This window comes from Manacus vitellinus, unplaced genomic scaffold, assembly GCF_001715985.3.
Source record: "Manacus vitellinus isolate BGI_N305 unplaced genomic scaffold, ASM171598v3 scaffold_84_pilon, whole genome shotgun sequence".
NCBI lineage: Eukaryota > Metazoa > Chordata > Aves > Passeriformes > Pipridae > Manacus > Manacus vitellinus.
The window spans coordinates 351,141-368,449 of NW_021940840.1; the positions used below are offsets into that span (position 1 = coordinate 351,141).

At 46.9% G+C, this 17,309-nt stretch overlaps 1 protein-coding gene across 1 annotated transcript in view; it reads left to right on the forward strand.

The window, feature by feature from the left end:
• Positions 1-519: 519 nt before the first annotated feature.
• The window catches only part of HORMAD2 (HORMA domain containing 2), a 22,889-nt gene continuing 6,099 nt past the window's right edge, over positions 520-17,309 (forward strand). The window contains exons 1-12 of the mRNA XM_008933450.3: positions 520-835; positions 2,189-2,273; positions 3,078-3,222; positions 4,059-4,122; positions 5,095-5,131; positions 6,372-6,392; positions 7,076-7,102; positions 8,430-8,497; positions 11,488-11,639; positions 12,165-12,418; positions 12,571-12,679; positions 13,725-13,789. Coding sequence (XP_008931698.1) covers positions 2,229-2,273; positions 3,078-3,222; positions 4,059-4,122; positions 5,095-5,131; positions 6,372-6,392; positions 7,076-7,102; positions 8,430-8,497; positions 11,488-11,639; positions 12,165-12,418; positions 12,571-12,679; positions 13,725-13,789 — 987 coding nt within the window. The 5' untranslated portion in view covers positions 520-835; positions 2,189-2,228. The remainder of the gene's footprint in view (positions 836-2,188; positions 2,274-3,077; positions 3,223-4,058; positions 4,123-5,094; positions 5,132-6,371; positions 6,393-7,075; positions 7,103-8,429; positions 8,498-11,487; positions 11,640-12,164; positions 12,419-12,570; positions 12,680-13,724; positions 13,790-17,309) is intronic.

Below are 17,309 nucleotides of genomic sequence, written 5' to 3' on the forward strand. Positions count from 1 at the left end.
CCCTCCGCTCCTCACAGGGCTCCCCAGCACCTCAGGGGGACCCGAAGTGTCTCAGGGGGACCCTCCTTTGTCTCTGGGGTTTCCCCCGTGCCACGAGGGTCCCTCGGTGCCTCAGGGACAGCCCGCGCCTCAGCACGCGGCTCCTCCCGCCCCTCAGGGAGTCCCTCCGGAGCCATCCCTCCGCTCTTCACAGGGCTCCCCAGTGCCTCAGGGGAACCCCCCGCACCTCAGGGGGACCCCAAGTGCCTCTGGGGCTTCCCCCGCTCTTCAGAGGGATTCTGGCGCCTCAGGGGGTCACTGCCCTCCCACGCCTCAGGGGTCCCCCAGCACCTCAGGGGTCCCTCGGTGTCTCAGGGGTCCCTCGGTGTCTCCGGGCTCTCCTGCGCTTCAGCCCCACCGCCTCTTCCCTCCCCCCGTGCCTCAGGGGGACCCCCAGCCCCTCAGAGGTGCCTCAGCCCCCCGCGCCTCAGGGACCCCCAGTGCCTCATGGTGGCATCAGGCGCTGCCGTGTGAGGGGCAGGACCTGGCCCCAGATGGGGCCCAGCCACTCAAAAAAAACCCCAGAGACACCCCCAAACCAGACTTTTAACCCCATCTTTGGAGCCATGGCATCTTTTAGGGGCTGTGATGCCTCACATCTCCCACATCAGGCACGAGGGGCAGGGCTGGGGGGGTGCAGGGCTGAGGGGGCAAAGTCCCGCAAGGATGGGGTTTCCTGAGGGTGAGGGTTGGTTTTTCCCATTTAATATTAATTTCCTGATATTTGGTGATAAAGTCGCTGCCAAGTTGGTTGAGCATTGGAGTTCCAGGGTGCCTTCTGTCCCCTCCAGCCCAGGTAAGATACTGATGCTGAAGTCTTGTACCTGAACGGCCAGGCCGGAGTAAATCATCTCAGTCTAGGTGATGTTTCCTCTGCAGTAAATCAATATTAAGTGTGGTATGGTTTAGAAAACATGTTTTCTTATGTCTTTGTTTCACTTAAATCGGCTCTATTTAGCTAATAACCTCACATCGTAATAACACCTTTGTCTGCCTTGATTGCATTCCAGTCCTGCTCGCAGTGCCTGGGTAAAAAAAGCTACTTTGCTAAAATATTTAACACATTTAAATTTTGCAGGTGTGTATTTGTTTAAATATACTTTTATAGCTGTAATCTGTCCTCATTACTAATTGAAGTGCTAAATTTGGCATAAAAGCTGTCACCATGTTCCAATCAACATGTCTTAATGACTGCCAACAAATGGAAATGAGGCTTCCATGGGAAAAAAGCACAAAAGGTACAAATGCAGAACAGGGTTGGATCAGCTGAGTTAATAAAAGCCCGCTGCTGGCTGCATTAGGTCAGGATTTAAATCAACCCCCAGTGTTTGTGCTATTATTTTAATTGTTACTGGGAATATCGACTGGCTGTGGACTCTGGCTACCTGTTGGTGGTGTTTCCTGTCATTAACATCCCCTGTTAGTAACGAGATGTGGAGATCTCCCAGTGAGTCATTTTTCAAACCAGTAAACGCGTGCCTTGTTAATTCCAGCTAATGGAAGTTTTTAATCAGGGTGTCAGGTGGTGCTAAATCAAACTCCTCACCCGAGTGCGAAATGTGGAATGTCCACATTATTGCCTGTATCAATCAGCTCCCCATTCCTGTAAAAAGAATATTTTCCTCTTCAATCCAAGCTTGTCTAACAGGCTTTCACTGGAACAATTTGGACTTCTCTCTTTTTTTTGTCCCCCTTTTTTTTCTCCTTTCAAGGTGTCCCAGAAGACTCATTCCTTTATTCCAGCCAACACTGATGTTAGTGCTTTTCCTGCTTAGCCTTGCTAAAATATTACCTACTATTGGCAGGCCTCCAGTTCTTTCACATTCCCCCTTCACAGTTTTTAATGGTTGTGGGAATTAACATTTGTGGTTTGGAATATGAGAAATGCATTTTGAAGTGACTGACACCGAGTGCATTCGAGGCCCTGAATTTCAAACACTATCGATCGCTGGCCGGTGAATGGGGAGTTTTCGTGCTCTGCAGACTCAGTGCCATGGAGTATCCTTGGCTTGCTTTGCTTTAGCTGTCCTGGCTGGCAGTAAGCTTTCAGACCTGAATAACCTGAAGAATCTCATTCTTAGTTTAAGAAATATGAGAAACAGCAAAAACTGTTTTTTTCCGGGTGTCTCATATCTTCTTTATTTTTCAGCGTTTAGTTACAAGTGGAAGGCAGGTCTTTGAAATACAGGATGGCTACTCAGCAGCTAGTCAGGCAAAAGAAGAAGTCCTCTAAGGTAAAACCTTTAATTATGATGGTAGTGACAACCTTAGCTCTCCGTTTGGGACCTGGCACGCCTGTGCCTGTGGAGGGAGGTGGGAACGCTTTCTGCTGTCTGCACTGTTCTTAGTTGGATTATTTCCAATTCAGTGAGAAACAGCGTGGGGCTCTGCCGTGGTTTGACTCAGTAAATGTAGGCTCATTAGGTGTGCACTGAGCTTTATTAGCAGGAAGAACAGCAATAAACTAATAAAAGAACTTAATTTAGTGTAGTGTCCGCTGCATTGTTCATGTTGGCATCACACAGTGTGCATTTACAGTAGCTCCAGGTGCAGCCATGTGCTGTTTACAGCCCGGAGTTAAAATCACTCTGAGACCTGGGGGTGTGCAGCGCTGGCAGCTCAGGCTGCTGTCGGAGCTCCCAGACAGCTGTGGCAGCAGCCTTTGGTACAGCAGTGAGTGCCACACCAGCCCTGGCACTTGGGTGACTCTGCAGTTACAACTACACACTTTTTTCTGGGGGTGGTTGTCTGGTGAGTGCCAGCATTGGTGCAGTGGAAGGGGTGAGAATGTGATAAAGGGGAAGGTATGTCCAGCCAGTGCAGTCTGCACCTGAACAATGATCTGTTGATCACTATCCTAAAAACATTTAATCCCACCCACCTTAGGCACGATTCTTCCCTGTGCAGCTTAAAAGACCAGAGAAATCTTAAAATTACATTTTTAAGTTACCCCCTCTCCACCTGCTGTGAGTTGTTTCTAGCTATAGTCCCTGTTTTCACTACAATGGTGCTGTTTTGGCCTTGCCCCCCTCTTGCAGGAAGCAGTGCTGTTCCCGGATGCCATGGCCACGGAGCCGCAGTCTCTGGTGCTGGTGAAGAGGCTCCTGGCCATCTCCGTGTCCTGCATCACCTACATGAGGGGGCTGTTCCCAGAGAGCTCCTACGGAACCCGCTACTTAGATGGTAACACTGTTTGTGCTGCATTCTTATTTCTGCTCACTCTCTTTTACCTGTAATCTGCTTCATGTGTTGGCTTCTGGCTGCACATGTCTGAGTTCGGTTTGTTAGGGAGTTGGCCACAGGCCTTCTCAAGTCTGGGTGGAGACAGTGCTTCTGAGAGAGAGCACGGAAGACAGCCTAGAACTCCTGGCTTTTCTGTCAGTGTTTCACTTGGTTTGAAGTCATTCCTTGGCATTACCAGCCCTATGAGTGAGTGACACAGGAAAGTGACTTAAAAATCAGAATTTTTAAAAAAATTAACTCTGATTATTGTGTTTTATTTTCCTTTGGATTTTTGAGCCCTCAAGGTTCACATTGAGATTCTCTTGCGAGATTGAAAGTGCATTTTCCACCTTGAATGCCTGGAAACACAGTAGAAGGAGCTGTGTGGAAAATCTTAACAGAAGTAGTTTATTCTGAGCACAGTCATTTACCTCATACGGATGTTGGTGGAGTCTGAATGCAGAAGGGAAGGTGTTGTTAGGGAATGGTGGGGTAGGATGGAGTGGAGAAGAGGAGGGAGGAGAGGATGAAGCTGCTGGTGTTTTGAAATTGAGCTGTAACTTCAGCTCTTCTTCCGGGAGAGCCCTCAGAGCTGAGGAAAGCTCTGACATTTGCAAATGCAGCAATGAGCTTGTGTCAGCCCACCTGGGACTCAGTGGAAACCCAACATTTCCGCTCAGGAAGGACCTCCAGATAAAGCACTTTATCCAAAAAAGGGGGGGTGACTGGCTTAGTTTCAGTGTTTGCCCAGGAGCCGTGATAAGGATTATAACTACGTGCTAAATCTGGTTTTGCAGACCTGTGTCTAAAAATTCTCCGCGAAGATAAAAGCTGTCTGGGATCATTGCAGATAGTCAAGTGGTAAGTGAGTAACAGTGAAACCAAGACAAGATTGTGCTGAGCATTGAGACATCTGCCCCTGCATTCTTCTTCTTCCTGACTTGGAAAACATCGTGCCCGGCAGCGCTGCCGGTGCCAGGGGAGCTCCCACTGCTGCGGGGGTGCTTGGCCCTGCGTAAGCAGGACAGAATTAGCTGACCCAGATCATGTGAGTTCAAGGTCTGTGGAAGTGTTGGCTGCAGTGAGGTCATGGTCAGGCCCCAGAGCACACGCAGCAGTGGAGGTACACAGAGAGGGTTAAGACAGTCATGAGGTCGATCCTGTTGTTGTTTAGTCTTTTCTGGTTTCACTTTGATAGGGATTCTTGCACTTGTTTTTCAGTATGTGCAGTATTTTTTTTCCTATAAGTACCCCCCAGGTTTTCTTCAAGATGTGTTCAAGAGTTGGCACGTTCCCAGCAAGCAGAAAAACTGACTTTGATGTGCTAAGGAGATACCTCTCTGCACATCCTTTCACTCCAAGAGCAAATATCTGGCTATTGCTACTTCAAATAATATTTACTGCTTTGAGAAGATCCATTGCTGTAAACTATGCATCAGATAACAAAGATTTACAAGACCATACATGTTCAGATTCAGCCAAGCTCTGTACAAGGCTGATGGGAAAAGAGCCATCAGAGCTCTGGCTGGGGAGCTGGAACAGAGCACTGAGCAGGGAGCCACTTTGGCCTCCAATCCTTGTCTTTGTCAGGATTCAAGTGGGCTCTGGTCTGACAGGATAATACCCCAGAAGTATAAACAGTGCACAAATGCAGAAGGAAGGACAGTGCCTTCAGGGCTGACCTGAAAAGGACTGTGCAAGCCCCAAATGTTGTTAGTTGTGTTGTCCTAATCCCAGGAAAAAATGTCCTTTAACCCGTATCTAATGAGCGTGTGTTTACAGATCAGGAGATAAATACTGCTGGTTAGTATTAACATGTTTTTTCCCTGGCAGGATTCAAGGTTGTTTTGATGCTTTGGAGAAGCAGTATGTAAGTTTTTCTTCACATTTTTTACTGGAGTTTTCTATTTCTTCGTAAAGTATGGACAAAACTCTCTTTCCGTTTCTGCTGTATTTCTGTTACAGTCTCTCATGCACACAACAGTCTTTATGGCCATGGGACAGGGGGGAGACCCTGCCCTGAGTATGAGATTTGGGATTTTATGCCTTGAGCCCAAATATTGACCACTGTTGCTGTCTAGGCTCATCTGTCCATGGTGTGGGAACTAATTTGCAGCTTGCAATGGATTTCCCTCAGTTCTGTGCTCTACATTTGTGTTCTCTGATGTCTGATAGAGGCACTGCCAGGCAGAGATGAGGTCTTGATCTCCTGCCCTGTTTTCTTGACAGAGGTTCTGTGCTTCTGCTTTCCTTCATCTCCTTTCTCCTTCTGCTCATCTTCTCTAACCCTCCTGGCTTTTTTCTTGGGTTCAGAATTTACTACTTTTTTTGGGAAAGTAATTCATCCAGTGAGGTGCACAACTGGTTCCAGGACAAAACCAGTAGCAGGAAATCATGTTCCTTGCTGATTCTCACATAAAATCTGCTCTGCACAGGAAAAAGCACCAGCTGCTGTCATCTCTGTCAGCAGTGTTCATCAGCACAGCTCCTCCAGCTCGGATGGAGTGCTGGTGGTTGTGGCACTGATGATCTGATGGGCTCTCAGACGTCAGTACAACTGTCACAGGATAATTCACAACGTTGTGAATGCAGTGTAGTGCTTGCTGACAGCTCTAGGAGGTCCTTTGCTATCTATGAGACATAAATTAATTGTTGTTTGACAAGGATTAGGGAAAACCTGAGGTATTTAATGGGTATTTTCAGATTGTTTTCAAGAGCAGTCCCATGTACGTTTCCTTGCTGTAGCATAAATACCTTTGGAGAGCTTCACAGAGGAGAGCAAATATTAGTCTTCAGTGGGGATAGGTGCTCTTGCAAAAGGGTGTTACATCAGCACAGCCTTTGGGGATTTGTTTAAAAGGAGCCCCATGGGAGCAGGCCCCATGGAGCTGTTTTTTGGGGAACTGCAAGTAAAGCCAGACAAACTGGCCACTAGGTGTTGCTGATGCCGTGCTGGGAAGACTCTGCAAAACGGGTTTTAGCTCCTCGTTCGTTGAGTGTATCTGTTCATTTGCCCTGTGTAGGCAGTTAGGTTTTGATAGGACTTGCTTTTCTTTGCCCGCTGAGGTTAGATTTTCATGATGTGTTTTGTTTTACTTTTCCCTCCTCAGCTACGCATCGCTGTCCTTGCAGTAAGTAGATGAATACAAAGTAGTTTTCTTTCCCCTCCCCTGCTTGAAAGAGATACAGAGTAAAGGTTGTGTCAAACCATTTGTGCCTTTTTTAAGGAGAAGCCAGAATGTGTATGATTTTTAATAGAGCTATGACCTTTATCAAATATGGTAAATGCGAAGTTCAAGGCTGCATGGGGATGTTTTTCTCAGCATGTCACACTCCTGACTGAGGCCTCACATGCATCCTTAGACTCTGAGAAGCACTTTCATGTGATTCCTATCATGGAAGCTCCTCTCATTTCCCCCTGCAGAAGTGTCCTTATTAATCTGATCCTGGACACACCACACGCTGGTGGTTCCAAGACAGCCATTGGCCCTGGCCCTCTGTAAAGCTCCAGGAACTTTGCTTTGCATCTACTCTGTGCATCATCTGAGCAGTTAAATCTCAGTCAGTAGTTCCCTGTGAGGGTTGGAATGGGAATTAGCCTCATTCCTCCACAATTGCACTTCAGTTGTCTTCTACCTGTCTTTGAAGTGGTAAGTATTGCCTGCTGATAGAGGAAAGCTGTTTCTCAGCCATTCCTTTCTCTGATCCCACGCTAAAGATAGTCCAGTCTCTGCTGTAAACTGAAAATATCATTGTTAGTCACTGGTTCAAGTTGTCCCGGGGAGAATGCCCTCACTGTGCTTTCTTGTAACAGATTTACACCAATCCCAAGGAACCGGAGGTAAGAAAGAGTCTTAATTAATCTTTGAGGCAACTGCAGCCACGGGTGAGTAGATCTGTATTCAGAGTGGAGTCGTGGGCTGAAGTTCCACCCTGACGTAGCTGCTCGGTGACCTCGTTTCTGTCCTTGTGCCTTCGCTCCAGAGTGCCAGCTCAGTGAGCTGGATGGGGATCAAACACCAGGCACCAGGCTGTGGGCCCACCAGGGCCTCAGGCAGGGGTGTCAGCAGGCAACTAATGGCCATGTTTGCCCTTTTGGTTTAGTTTCCCAAAGAGAAAAAATGAGAAGTTCAAAATAATTCATTTACGAACCAGCTTTTTAACAGCCCTGGTGAAAAGAGCCGTGTTGTCATGCAGAGAGGTGTAGGACAGAAGTCAGGAATCCCTTCAGACCTGGATGGATGTGCTGTGTACTGCCTGTCCTTGTCCTTTTGGTGTTCCCTGATGTGTTTCTGTTTTGTTACATCTGTCTGGGGCATAGAGACTGGGGGGTGTGATCCCTAGTGAGGGTCTGCATCCATGCTGGAGATTGGAGAACAGCTGTAACCTCTTTGCACCTGAACCTGGTTCCAGTTCTGCTGTGTGTCACCTCAGCATCTGGGGACAGAGCAGGAGTTTAGTTGTGCCAAGGCTGGGATTTGTAAGGAAGGCTCAGACTTAAAAGCACAGCTGAGTTCCTACTAATCAACCTCGTTGTCTCCGGAAAAAGTGAATTATAGGCATGGAATTGGTCTACAATAGATCCTTTCTCCTGGGGGGGAAGCTGTCTGTTCTTCCTAATTGTTTTATTCTTTAATCCTTTTAAATGGAAAATCATTTTGGTTTTTTGTCTCCCTCAAAAAAAACCTCTGAGACTGGTGAAATTCAGCAACTGTTTCCCATGCAATATTGTTTGAATTTCCTTATGGGAAGAGTCCTCCTCTCCACAGAGACCTTTGTGTCCCTGCAGAGCACTGGGCCAGGCTTCCTTATGACACTGATCACCCCTGCAGCTCCCAGTTTTCCTTAACAAGGAGGGTTGGCTGGTCCTGGAGCCTCACTAGAGACTGAGGCTGGGGATTCAGGCCCACAGAGGAAGTGGAAGGAGGAAGCAGGAAGTTTGTAATTTTGTTGTGATTCTTTCAGTGCTAGGTGAGATGTGGTTGTTAAGAAAATTTGCCAAAGCCCGTGCAAGCAGTAATGGAGTTAAAGTTGTCATCATGTCATTAAGTTAATGCTGTGCCCTGGCAGAGAGTGTGAAAGGACTCTGTCGAGCTCAGGACACATCTTTACACTTGTTACTCAAAGTGACCCATTTTTGCTTTTCCCCTCTCTTGTTACCTCTCCAGGTAGTGACTGAACTGTACGAATTCAAATTCAAGTATAAAAAGAAGGTGCCACAGATGGACATCAGCAGGTAAAGGTTTGGGTGGTTTCTCAGGGTTACACTGAAAACTGGTTATGAAGCATTAAAAAGCCACACTTTATGATTGCCAGGGAAGCTGTGGACTCCCCATCCCTGGAAGTGTCCAAGGCCAGGTTGGATAAACTTGGAGCAGCCTGGTCTAGTGGAAGGTGTCCCTGCTAATGGCAGAGGGTGGGAGGAGCTGAGCTTTAAGGTCCCTTCCAACCCAAACCATCCTGTGGCTCTGTGGTTCGAGCATGTCCAAGTTGCTGAGCAGCTGTAAATACCCTCAGAGCTGAGGATATTCACCCTGCAGGATACGACCTGCTGGGAGGAGGAGTCGAAATGAGGTTATGTAGCATCATGAGGCCCTCCAAGGGCACCCGAGCTGAGCTCAGGACAGTTGGTAGCAGCGGTGCCTCATCAGGGGGGTGATGCAGAAACCAGCACAGTTCCTGAGCTTGCTGCTGTCTCAACTGATTCTTCCATTTTTACCACACAGCCTTGTGCTTTCAAAAGGTTTGATCCCTTTTTTTCCCCATGATCCTGCACCCAGGGTTTTTTCCCTTGGACATTTGCATACATGTCTTCTGCTTGAGCAGCCCTGCGTGGGTGACCCGAGAGAACTTTCGCTTATGATGCCTGAGTTTGATGGTGCAAAACGTGTGGCAGGAAGCAGCAGCTTTTTTGCCTCTTTTTGGCACTCTCTGTTAGATATTTAAAGCTGTGCTTAGTAGGCCACAATCCTGTGGAGTTTCAAATAAATACTATCAAAGGCCGTTGGCTGCAACCAAAGCAAAAAAAAAGAAAAAAATAATTGACCTGTTTTCAGTTTATTCTGCAGTTGCCCTTGGTGAAATCTTTGGGCCTGGAAACCTGCCTGTACAGCAAGAGAGCTCTGTCTTGTGTGCTCCTCAGGAAGCTTCTCTGCTGCACTCCTGGAGCCTGCCTTTAGCTGCTCTCTCTCAAAACACATCCAAATAATTTCTAGTATAAGGCAAAATGATCTTCTATTGGCAGAATCTGAATTATCTCAGTGTGGAGTGTCCTGCTGGCTGTGCCCTCTGTTTCTGCTCTGAAGCTCCATTGTCCTCACTACACTGAGGGGAAGAGGAGATTTGGGATTTGAAAGATAATAGATGGCCTTTGAGTACTTTGGGTTTTAATCAGCCTTCCTCATTAGTCCCCAGAGATAAGGACAGTCCCCAAATGGAGCTTGCCATCCCTCGGAGTCCATCTTGCTGTCAGGCAATCTTGGTGTTATGTTTGTATGTGCTCTGAGGCTCCAGAGCCCAGGGCACCAGATTCCTGGGCTCTGCTGTGTTTCCTCAGGGACTGGCAGTGCCCTGGCAGGCTCCTGCCTGTCCCTGCAGTCCTTAGTAATCTGATGTTCTGGCATGGACCAGAGAATTGTGTCATCTTTGCTGTCAGCTCCCTGGGCTGATAACACTGCCTTTTACACCTGCAGTGCTTGTTGTCATGTGCAAACTTGGAGTTAATAATTCCAGGAGAGAGGTTTTGTGGGTTTGCATCATCACATCCGAGGGATAAAGGGAAATGTTCCCCTAAATGGTCTTTGCTTTATTTTATATGGATTTTAGAGGAATTCTTGCCATAGATCCCAGTCCTTCCAAGGTTCAGTTCCTTCTGCTTCTTGACACACTCCTGCATCAAATTCACGGTGTTATTCCTGTATTGAATCAGTCCTTGACCTGTTAATTCCTATGGAAGTCTCATTTCTTTTTTTCTTGTGATCTTTCCCCTTGCCATTTCTGATCTGCTAATCCCACAGCTTGTAAAGGTGATGGATATTCCACCTTAGGCACTGCCAGCATTTCCCTCTCACTTGCTGTACATTTCTGAACATACAGGATTTAATCTAAGACCACAGTGCACATCTAATACCTCAGAGTTTTGCTGTTGGCAATTCAGAGTCTGCCAAACCGTCCCCTGCATCTGTCAGCAGTTTGACTTGATGATCTTAGAGGTCTTTTCCAACCTAAATGATCCTATGATTCCATACTCTGGGAAGTCAAGCCACTATGTTTTCATGATGAGCCAAGAAGCTTCAGCTGGAAGGGGGAATCTGTCTTAATGAAGGTGTTCTTTGCTGTGGTTCAGTCAGATTCAGCCCTGCTCTCTTGGGTCACTCCCTGCTTTTGAAGCTGTTTGGGGGGATTGCCTTAGGGACCATCCAACCTGTGTATGGGGCCACCCACCCATGTCAGGGGTCTTCCCAAAGATGTAGTGAAGGAACCACGTAGTTTTATGGCCCCTTCTCATTGAAAGTTAGGGAAGTTCAGGTCCCTTAGTCACAGAGTGATTCATCTGGGCCACCTAAAGCTGGTTATCTCATCTACCTCTACAGTCAAGAGAAACAAACTCCTCCAGATTGCGATTCATCCCACTCGTGTCACCCGTGGGTCTCAGTCTAGACTGTTTGCTTAGCCCAGCCAGCTGACATTTGGATGGCTGAAGGAGGGGAGAGGAATGCCCCTTCGTCACTGCTGAAAAATGTGCTTCTGAGCTCGTTTTTCTTGCATGGAATTGAGGGAGAACATGCGATTCGCCTCTCTTCAAACTGCAAAATGGACTTGAAAATAGCCCCTGTGATGAATCGGCTTTAGATTGGATTCTCAGCTCATTCCTCTCATTCCTGAAATTGCTTAGGTGAAAGGCACTTGTTTTATGGGCCTTTGATTCAATTTAATCATGTTCAAACAAGTGACTCATGACATTTGTATAATGGGGTCTGTTGCCCCAGCTCCGAAGTCTGTTCAAATGTAAATGCCAAGCCTTTGAGTCCAGAGCGGGTGTTCTGAGGATGCCACCCCATCCCTGGAGCCTGTTTCACTTCCCTGTTTAGCTGGAAATGACATAAGGACATTGTAGCTTTGTCACTAGTGGTTTCAGACGAGTCAGTGGGTGCTCTGTATGTGTAATTAGATCGTGAATATTCATGACTGAGGATAACAAATCTGTTATTCTTCTTCTGGTTGTAGCAACCACAGGGAGTTTGTGACTGGGCTGTGCAGCGAGGACATCAAACAGGCCAGCAGGCTCCTGCTCCGTAAGCTCTACCTGCTCATGCAGAACCTGGGGCCACTGCCCAATGACATCACCCTCACCATGAAACTCCTCTACTACAACGATGGTAGGTGGGGCAAAATTCCCTTTCCATCAGTTTCTGTAAGAAACGAGCCTTGTAAAGTAATTGAAGCACAAAAAGTTGAGATGGGAGCTCTTGGCTGATAACAGTGAGAAATGGTGTAACACAGTAAGTCTTTCCGAGGCACAGGGATGGCAGATGCTTTTTGGGAAAGGTGTCCATGTAAGAGGTACAGCCATGCAGTGTGAAAGGAAGACATCCCTCTTCCCTGGGTTTTTTTTTTTGGGGGTTGTTTTTTTGAGGAACAGGCGCTGTCAGGTTCTGCTCCAGAAACTGAGCACTTAAATGGTATCTCAGCATCCTAAAGTCAGTCTTTCTCTGAGCTCCCCGATAACATTTGCTCAGCTCATTTTCCCCTTTGCATTCTCTCCCTTCCTCCTGAAAAAAACCAGAATATTTTTAGTAGTTGATGTTACTCGAGGCTGGTTCACACTTGTTATTTCTGAATCAGATTTGGGAGAGCTGGAACGCAGTTTCTCTGACCCCAGTGGGTTCCCTCTCCCTGTGCAGTCACTCCCAAAGATTACCAGCCCCCCGGCTTTAAGGAAGATGCCAGCCCTGGTGACCTGTTGTTTGGAGGGGATCCTGTCAACCTGAGAGTGGGCTCAGTCTCCACCGACTTCCACCTCATGAAAGTGAGAGTGATGACTGAGAAGAAGAGGGTGAGGAAGGCTCACAGCAAGCTGATCCAGAAGAGAAGCCCTACTGAGATCTCCTACCAAGGGTTAGACTGTGAGGAGGAGGAAGAGGAGGGGAGCACCAAGGTATAGAAATAGCTCTGTTCGGTTCTCACTGCAGGAACGGAGTTTATTTAGCAAAACCTTCCTTAAAAGAAACATTTTGGGGTTTATGGATTTACCACCTGGCCATATTTTTTAGACTATGCTATTAAAACAACACATCACTTGCTTTACAGAATCACCCTCTCCCTGTCAGCGTAGATTCAAGTGAGCATGAAGGGAACAAAAATAACACCCCCCCAGGCAGGAAAGTGGAAGCACCTTCTTTGTGCCTTCAAGATACAGGTAAATGTCCAGTTTTGAAACTAAAGGGGCTTCTGCTCCTGACTGTGTCCCAGCATAATATTTAGGTTTTCTCACTCACGTTGAAACGGATAAACCGAGTTTGTTTGAATTTTGTGTCAGATCAGCCTGAACTGTACTGAAGGTCTGGTGTAGGCTTGGTTTGTTAACAGAAACATTTAATTTTGTATCAGTATCTTTCCACCTCTTTATCTCAGCAGTTTCTTTCAGATATGGAGGAAATGCTCAGATCATCAAAACTGTGTTACATTATCTCCATGTTCACCAAAGCTCTTTAGCTGTTACAGTTTGATTTTTGCTAATAACTTCCATACATGAAAATACATGAAAGAAAAACCTCTTCTCTCCCTTCTAGTATCCCAGCCTCTGATACACCACGCTGTGTTTGACCTTTGAGGCTCTGGGATATAGCCTGTGGAACAATACCATCTAGTGACAAAATGGTAAATAGCATTCCTGGGATGGCCGGGCAGCAGGAGAAAGCAGCTTCTCTGCCTGTGGAGTCACCTTTGCAGGTCTTTCTCCTGCGGGTTCTCCAACGACTAATAACAACTCATCCTGCCACCTTTGGCACTCTGAGGATATGAACAAGATCCTCCTCCTCTAACAGTTGCCTGTTCTCATGAAACTGAGGCGCTTTGGAGGCCCCCTCAAATTTTATTGAAACTGTCTAAAAGGTTAATAATTAGTACCCAGGGAAGATCTCCCCTCCTTTCCCCCACCCCTCACACTTAGAGCACATGCTCTAAGTTTGTTGCATAAGCTTTGTTTTCTTAGAAACCAGGTTAAAATGCAGTTTAAGTATAATTGATAGAGGTGCTGCAAGCTGATGTCATGCACGTTCAGATGACACTTAATTCTGACACCTTTCTGGGAATAAACTGCCAGTGCTGGCAGTTCCTGGGAGCAAAGGTTACACAATTTCATGGAATTTTGTCCCAGTGGTTTAGTCAGGCTTCTGGATTGTTGTTTTTTTTTCTCCAGTTAAGCTCTTTAAGCTAATTTTGCTTTGCTGTTTGGATTGCAGGTAGAAAGAAGAAGGCAGGAATAAAAGAGACAGGCAGGATGCCTTGCTCAAGGGCATCCCAGCAGGTGAGGAAACTTTAGTAGTTCCAAGATATAACAGGCATGGTGGAATTCATTGCCAGGGGTCATTGTGTCATTGAGGATGCCACGAGATTCACTAACATTAGTGGATTTATGGTGCAGGATCACAATACATAGAGGCTGCAGAGTGTTGGGCCAGAGGGATATAAACATGAAGTGGGAAGAAGCTTTCCATGATCAGCTTATTTCATACATCCAGTACCAGAAATGGGTTCTGTTCCCTGGAGTTGGCACCTGTGAATTACAACACAGACTAAACCCATCCCTGTCCCAACCACGCTGCTTTACCTGTGTGTGGGTTTGGGTGAAGGATCTGAAGTCACCACCCTGTTTTAGGTTTGTCTGTTGCCCTACATGGTCTTCACCTCTCCTGTCTTGCTTCCAGACTGTCTTTACCTGTGAGTCACAAGTACTTACTGAATCCTATCCCTTTTTGGCTACCTCTCTGAGATAGGAAGAATTATCCCCTGGGGGTACTGGTCTCTCTTTTGGTGGTTGTTGGGGCAACCCAAAGAACTGGGGTAGACCAGACATGTCATCTTAGATAAGTGATGTGAAGTTAATCCCTTCCTGAGGGCTGCCCAGGCCAAACCCTGAGTCACAATCAGAGCCCGAATTCATGGGCATGTGCAGAGGTTTTCTCAGTGACAGGGCAAACCTCTGAATGCCACCAGCCTTGCCGCTTGATCCTTCTCCCATTCAAATTAGTTGAGAATCATGTGAGCTTGAATGGTCAGAAACTGCATCTTTACAGGGTCAGTTAACGAGAGTAGGAAATTGCTACTAAAATTTTCCCCGCCTCTGTTGAAAAGAATCCCGGGGTGTCTAACCCAGACAGCAACTGCAGACTGCACTCACCGTGTCATTCTAAAGGCATCTGCGAGGTATTTGCCTTGACTCTGGATCTTAGAAATGAACTTCTGTGCCTAGGCTGGTATTTTTCAAACTTTAACCACATTTTTTTTTCGTGTCACATCCTCCGGTTTCCTTCTCATCATTGTTTATTCTGTCGTCTGTGTGAAAACAGGAGCCTTTTTTGTTTGTAGCTCATGGTTGTCCCACTGATTCATGCTCTGACCTTCTTTTGGGGCTGTCACGATGGTAAGCAGAGGACCAGACACTTCTCTCTCTCACTCTCAGCATGTGAATTTCATTAAAATTCGGTAGCAGGAGTGAGAGTGTCTGAAGGTGGTGGAAACAGCATTAGTTGCTGAAAAATGGAAGAATCACTTTATCCATCATATGCTTCCAAAGACTTTTAAAAAAAAAATAATCCCAAGCCCTCTGCCTGGTAGATTCTGCGTGGGAGAGGGTTTTCTTAATGTATTCTTTGATACTATTTTTAAAACCTCATTACTTCGAAGCTGGCTAATATTTCACTGGGTTTAGGGAAAAACAAAGTCAAGGCAGTAGTTAGAATCATCACTGTAAAACCTGTGCTAATAAAAATTTGACACTCTTTTCCATATGAGAGGGACTTTCCCTTCTTTTCTGAAGGAAGTGGTTAAAACAAATGACCATTGTGTATTCCACTTGAATCAGGAAGCCAAGCTGATGAGTGAAGTTTGTCTTAAAAAACGAGGAGAAGCTTGGCTGGGTGGGAAGTCTGAGTTAGGTGTTATCTGACAGGGTCAAGTACAGGTAAGATGGGTTGGAACAGACCTGTTGGGCTGCGAGTGTGAACACCTTGTTGCTGTCCAGACACTATTAATAGTGTTTTCCAGCTGTTGGGTTGGGGTGTGAATGCCAAAATTTTCCGAACTCACCAAAACAATTGGGAGTGTCCCAGAAATAGCTACCTGCACGAGGGTTTGATATTCAAGAAGTTCTGAGTTCAAAACCGTTACCCACAGTCACAAGTTGCTTCTGGAAATGTGGGTGAGCACATTTCTGCCCTTCATCTGGAGTGAATCCTTCTGATTCCTTGGTTACCAAAAATAAAAACTGTGCTGTTGGAATTGGGTTTATTGGTCACTATCTTCCTGACCTATAGCTCTTCAGGAAAACCAGGAATGAAAGTATTAAAGGCTTATTTTTATCTAATCGACATGGGAGAGGCGGAGGATGCGGATCTGCCAAAAGAGGAGCAGCTCTTCCTGCCCAGTGAGAACTGGAACTGCACTTTGGGAATGGCCACGGAGAGTCTCTGACAGGGCTTTGCAGATTGGGGAAAAATTTCCATGTACTCCACTGGCTTGTTATCTGCAATCTCATGATTGATGATCCTCGAGATCAAATGAGAGATTGCCCTTTTCCAGCAGAGCATCTCTGTGCTTAATCATCCAGAGTTAGACACCAGCATGTAAATTAGCCCACCTCTGCTGGCTTCAAGAGTGATTGCATCAGCCAAGGATTTGTCCCCCCGTGCTATGTTTGTGCATCTTCCTACTTTTCATTGGAATTCTAGGAGTTGGGAAGAGTTGGGGAAAATAGGGAATTGCTGCCCATTGGTTTAACTTGTAGAAATCTGCTGATGAGAGTGAGGTCCTGCACTGACTTGGAATAACTTCTTGAGTTCTTCAGCAAACTCCTTTATCCTCTTGCGAATCCTTTAATGTTCTTGTCCTGAAAATTGGTTTTGGTTAGCTTTGTCTTCATGTAAGCAAACATGCTGCACTGGAATGAGTTTGGAAGGAAACAGAACCAGAAGATGAGTAAAATCTGACCATGTGAACGCCTCTGCAGGCTTTTATCTCCCATCAGGAAGCTGTGGGCTGAAGTTCTGGGGTGGTCCTTGGAGCACAGCGAGGCAGCCGTGCAGGGAGCCTTGGATCGCCCTGCGCCGGAGCCGGGAATGGTGTGGCTGGATCAGCACAGCACAAGGCAGCTCTGCCTCCCAAGTTTCTGGCTTCATTAGCTACCACCAGACACTGCTCCTGCTGCTACACTGGCTGTGCTCATAGACTGCTGTGGGACATGAGGAACGTGCTGACACTTGGCATTGTGTGGACAGAGCAGTTGGGATCAGTGCTAGCTCAGGGCTGTGCTCGGGAATTCTCTGCCTGCTGGAGCCCTGCTCCTGCCATGTGGATCAGCTCTGCTAACAGGAGCTGTCTGCACTGGGATGTCTGGGGAGACATTCATACCTAAGGGTTGTAAATCAGTGCTGGTTTAGCCCTCAGAGGACAGTCTGTCTGGCCTCCAGCTGCTGCTCCTTGGCTACCTGGCCATGGCCTCTTTCTCCAAGGGTCTGTGGCAGTGATAGAAGCCAGCATGGAAACAGAGTTTCATGGATGACACAGTAATACCTGTTGTGTTTGCCAGGGATCAGTATCCTGTTGGTGCCCAGGGTCATGGTTACCCTGATGGAGACATTAGAGACCCTTCCAGGGCCTAGAGGGGCTCCAGGAGAGCTGGAGAGGGACTTGGGACAAGGGATGGAGGGACAGGACACAGGGAATGGCTTCCCACTGCCAGAGGGCAGGGAGAGATGGGATACTGGGAAGAAATCCTTCCCTGTGAGGGTGGGGAGGCCCTGGCACAGGTTACCCAGAGAAGCTGTGGC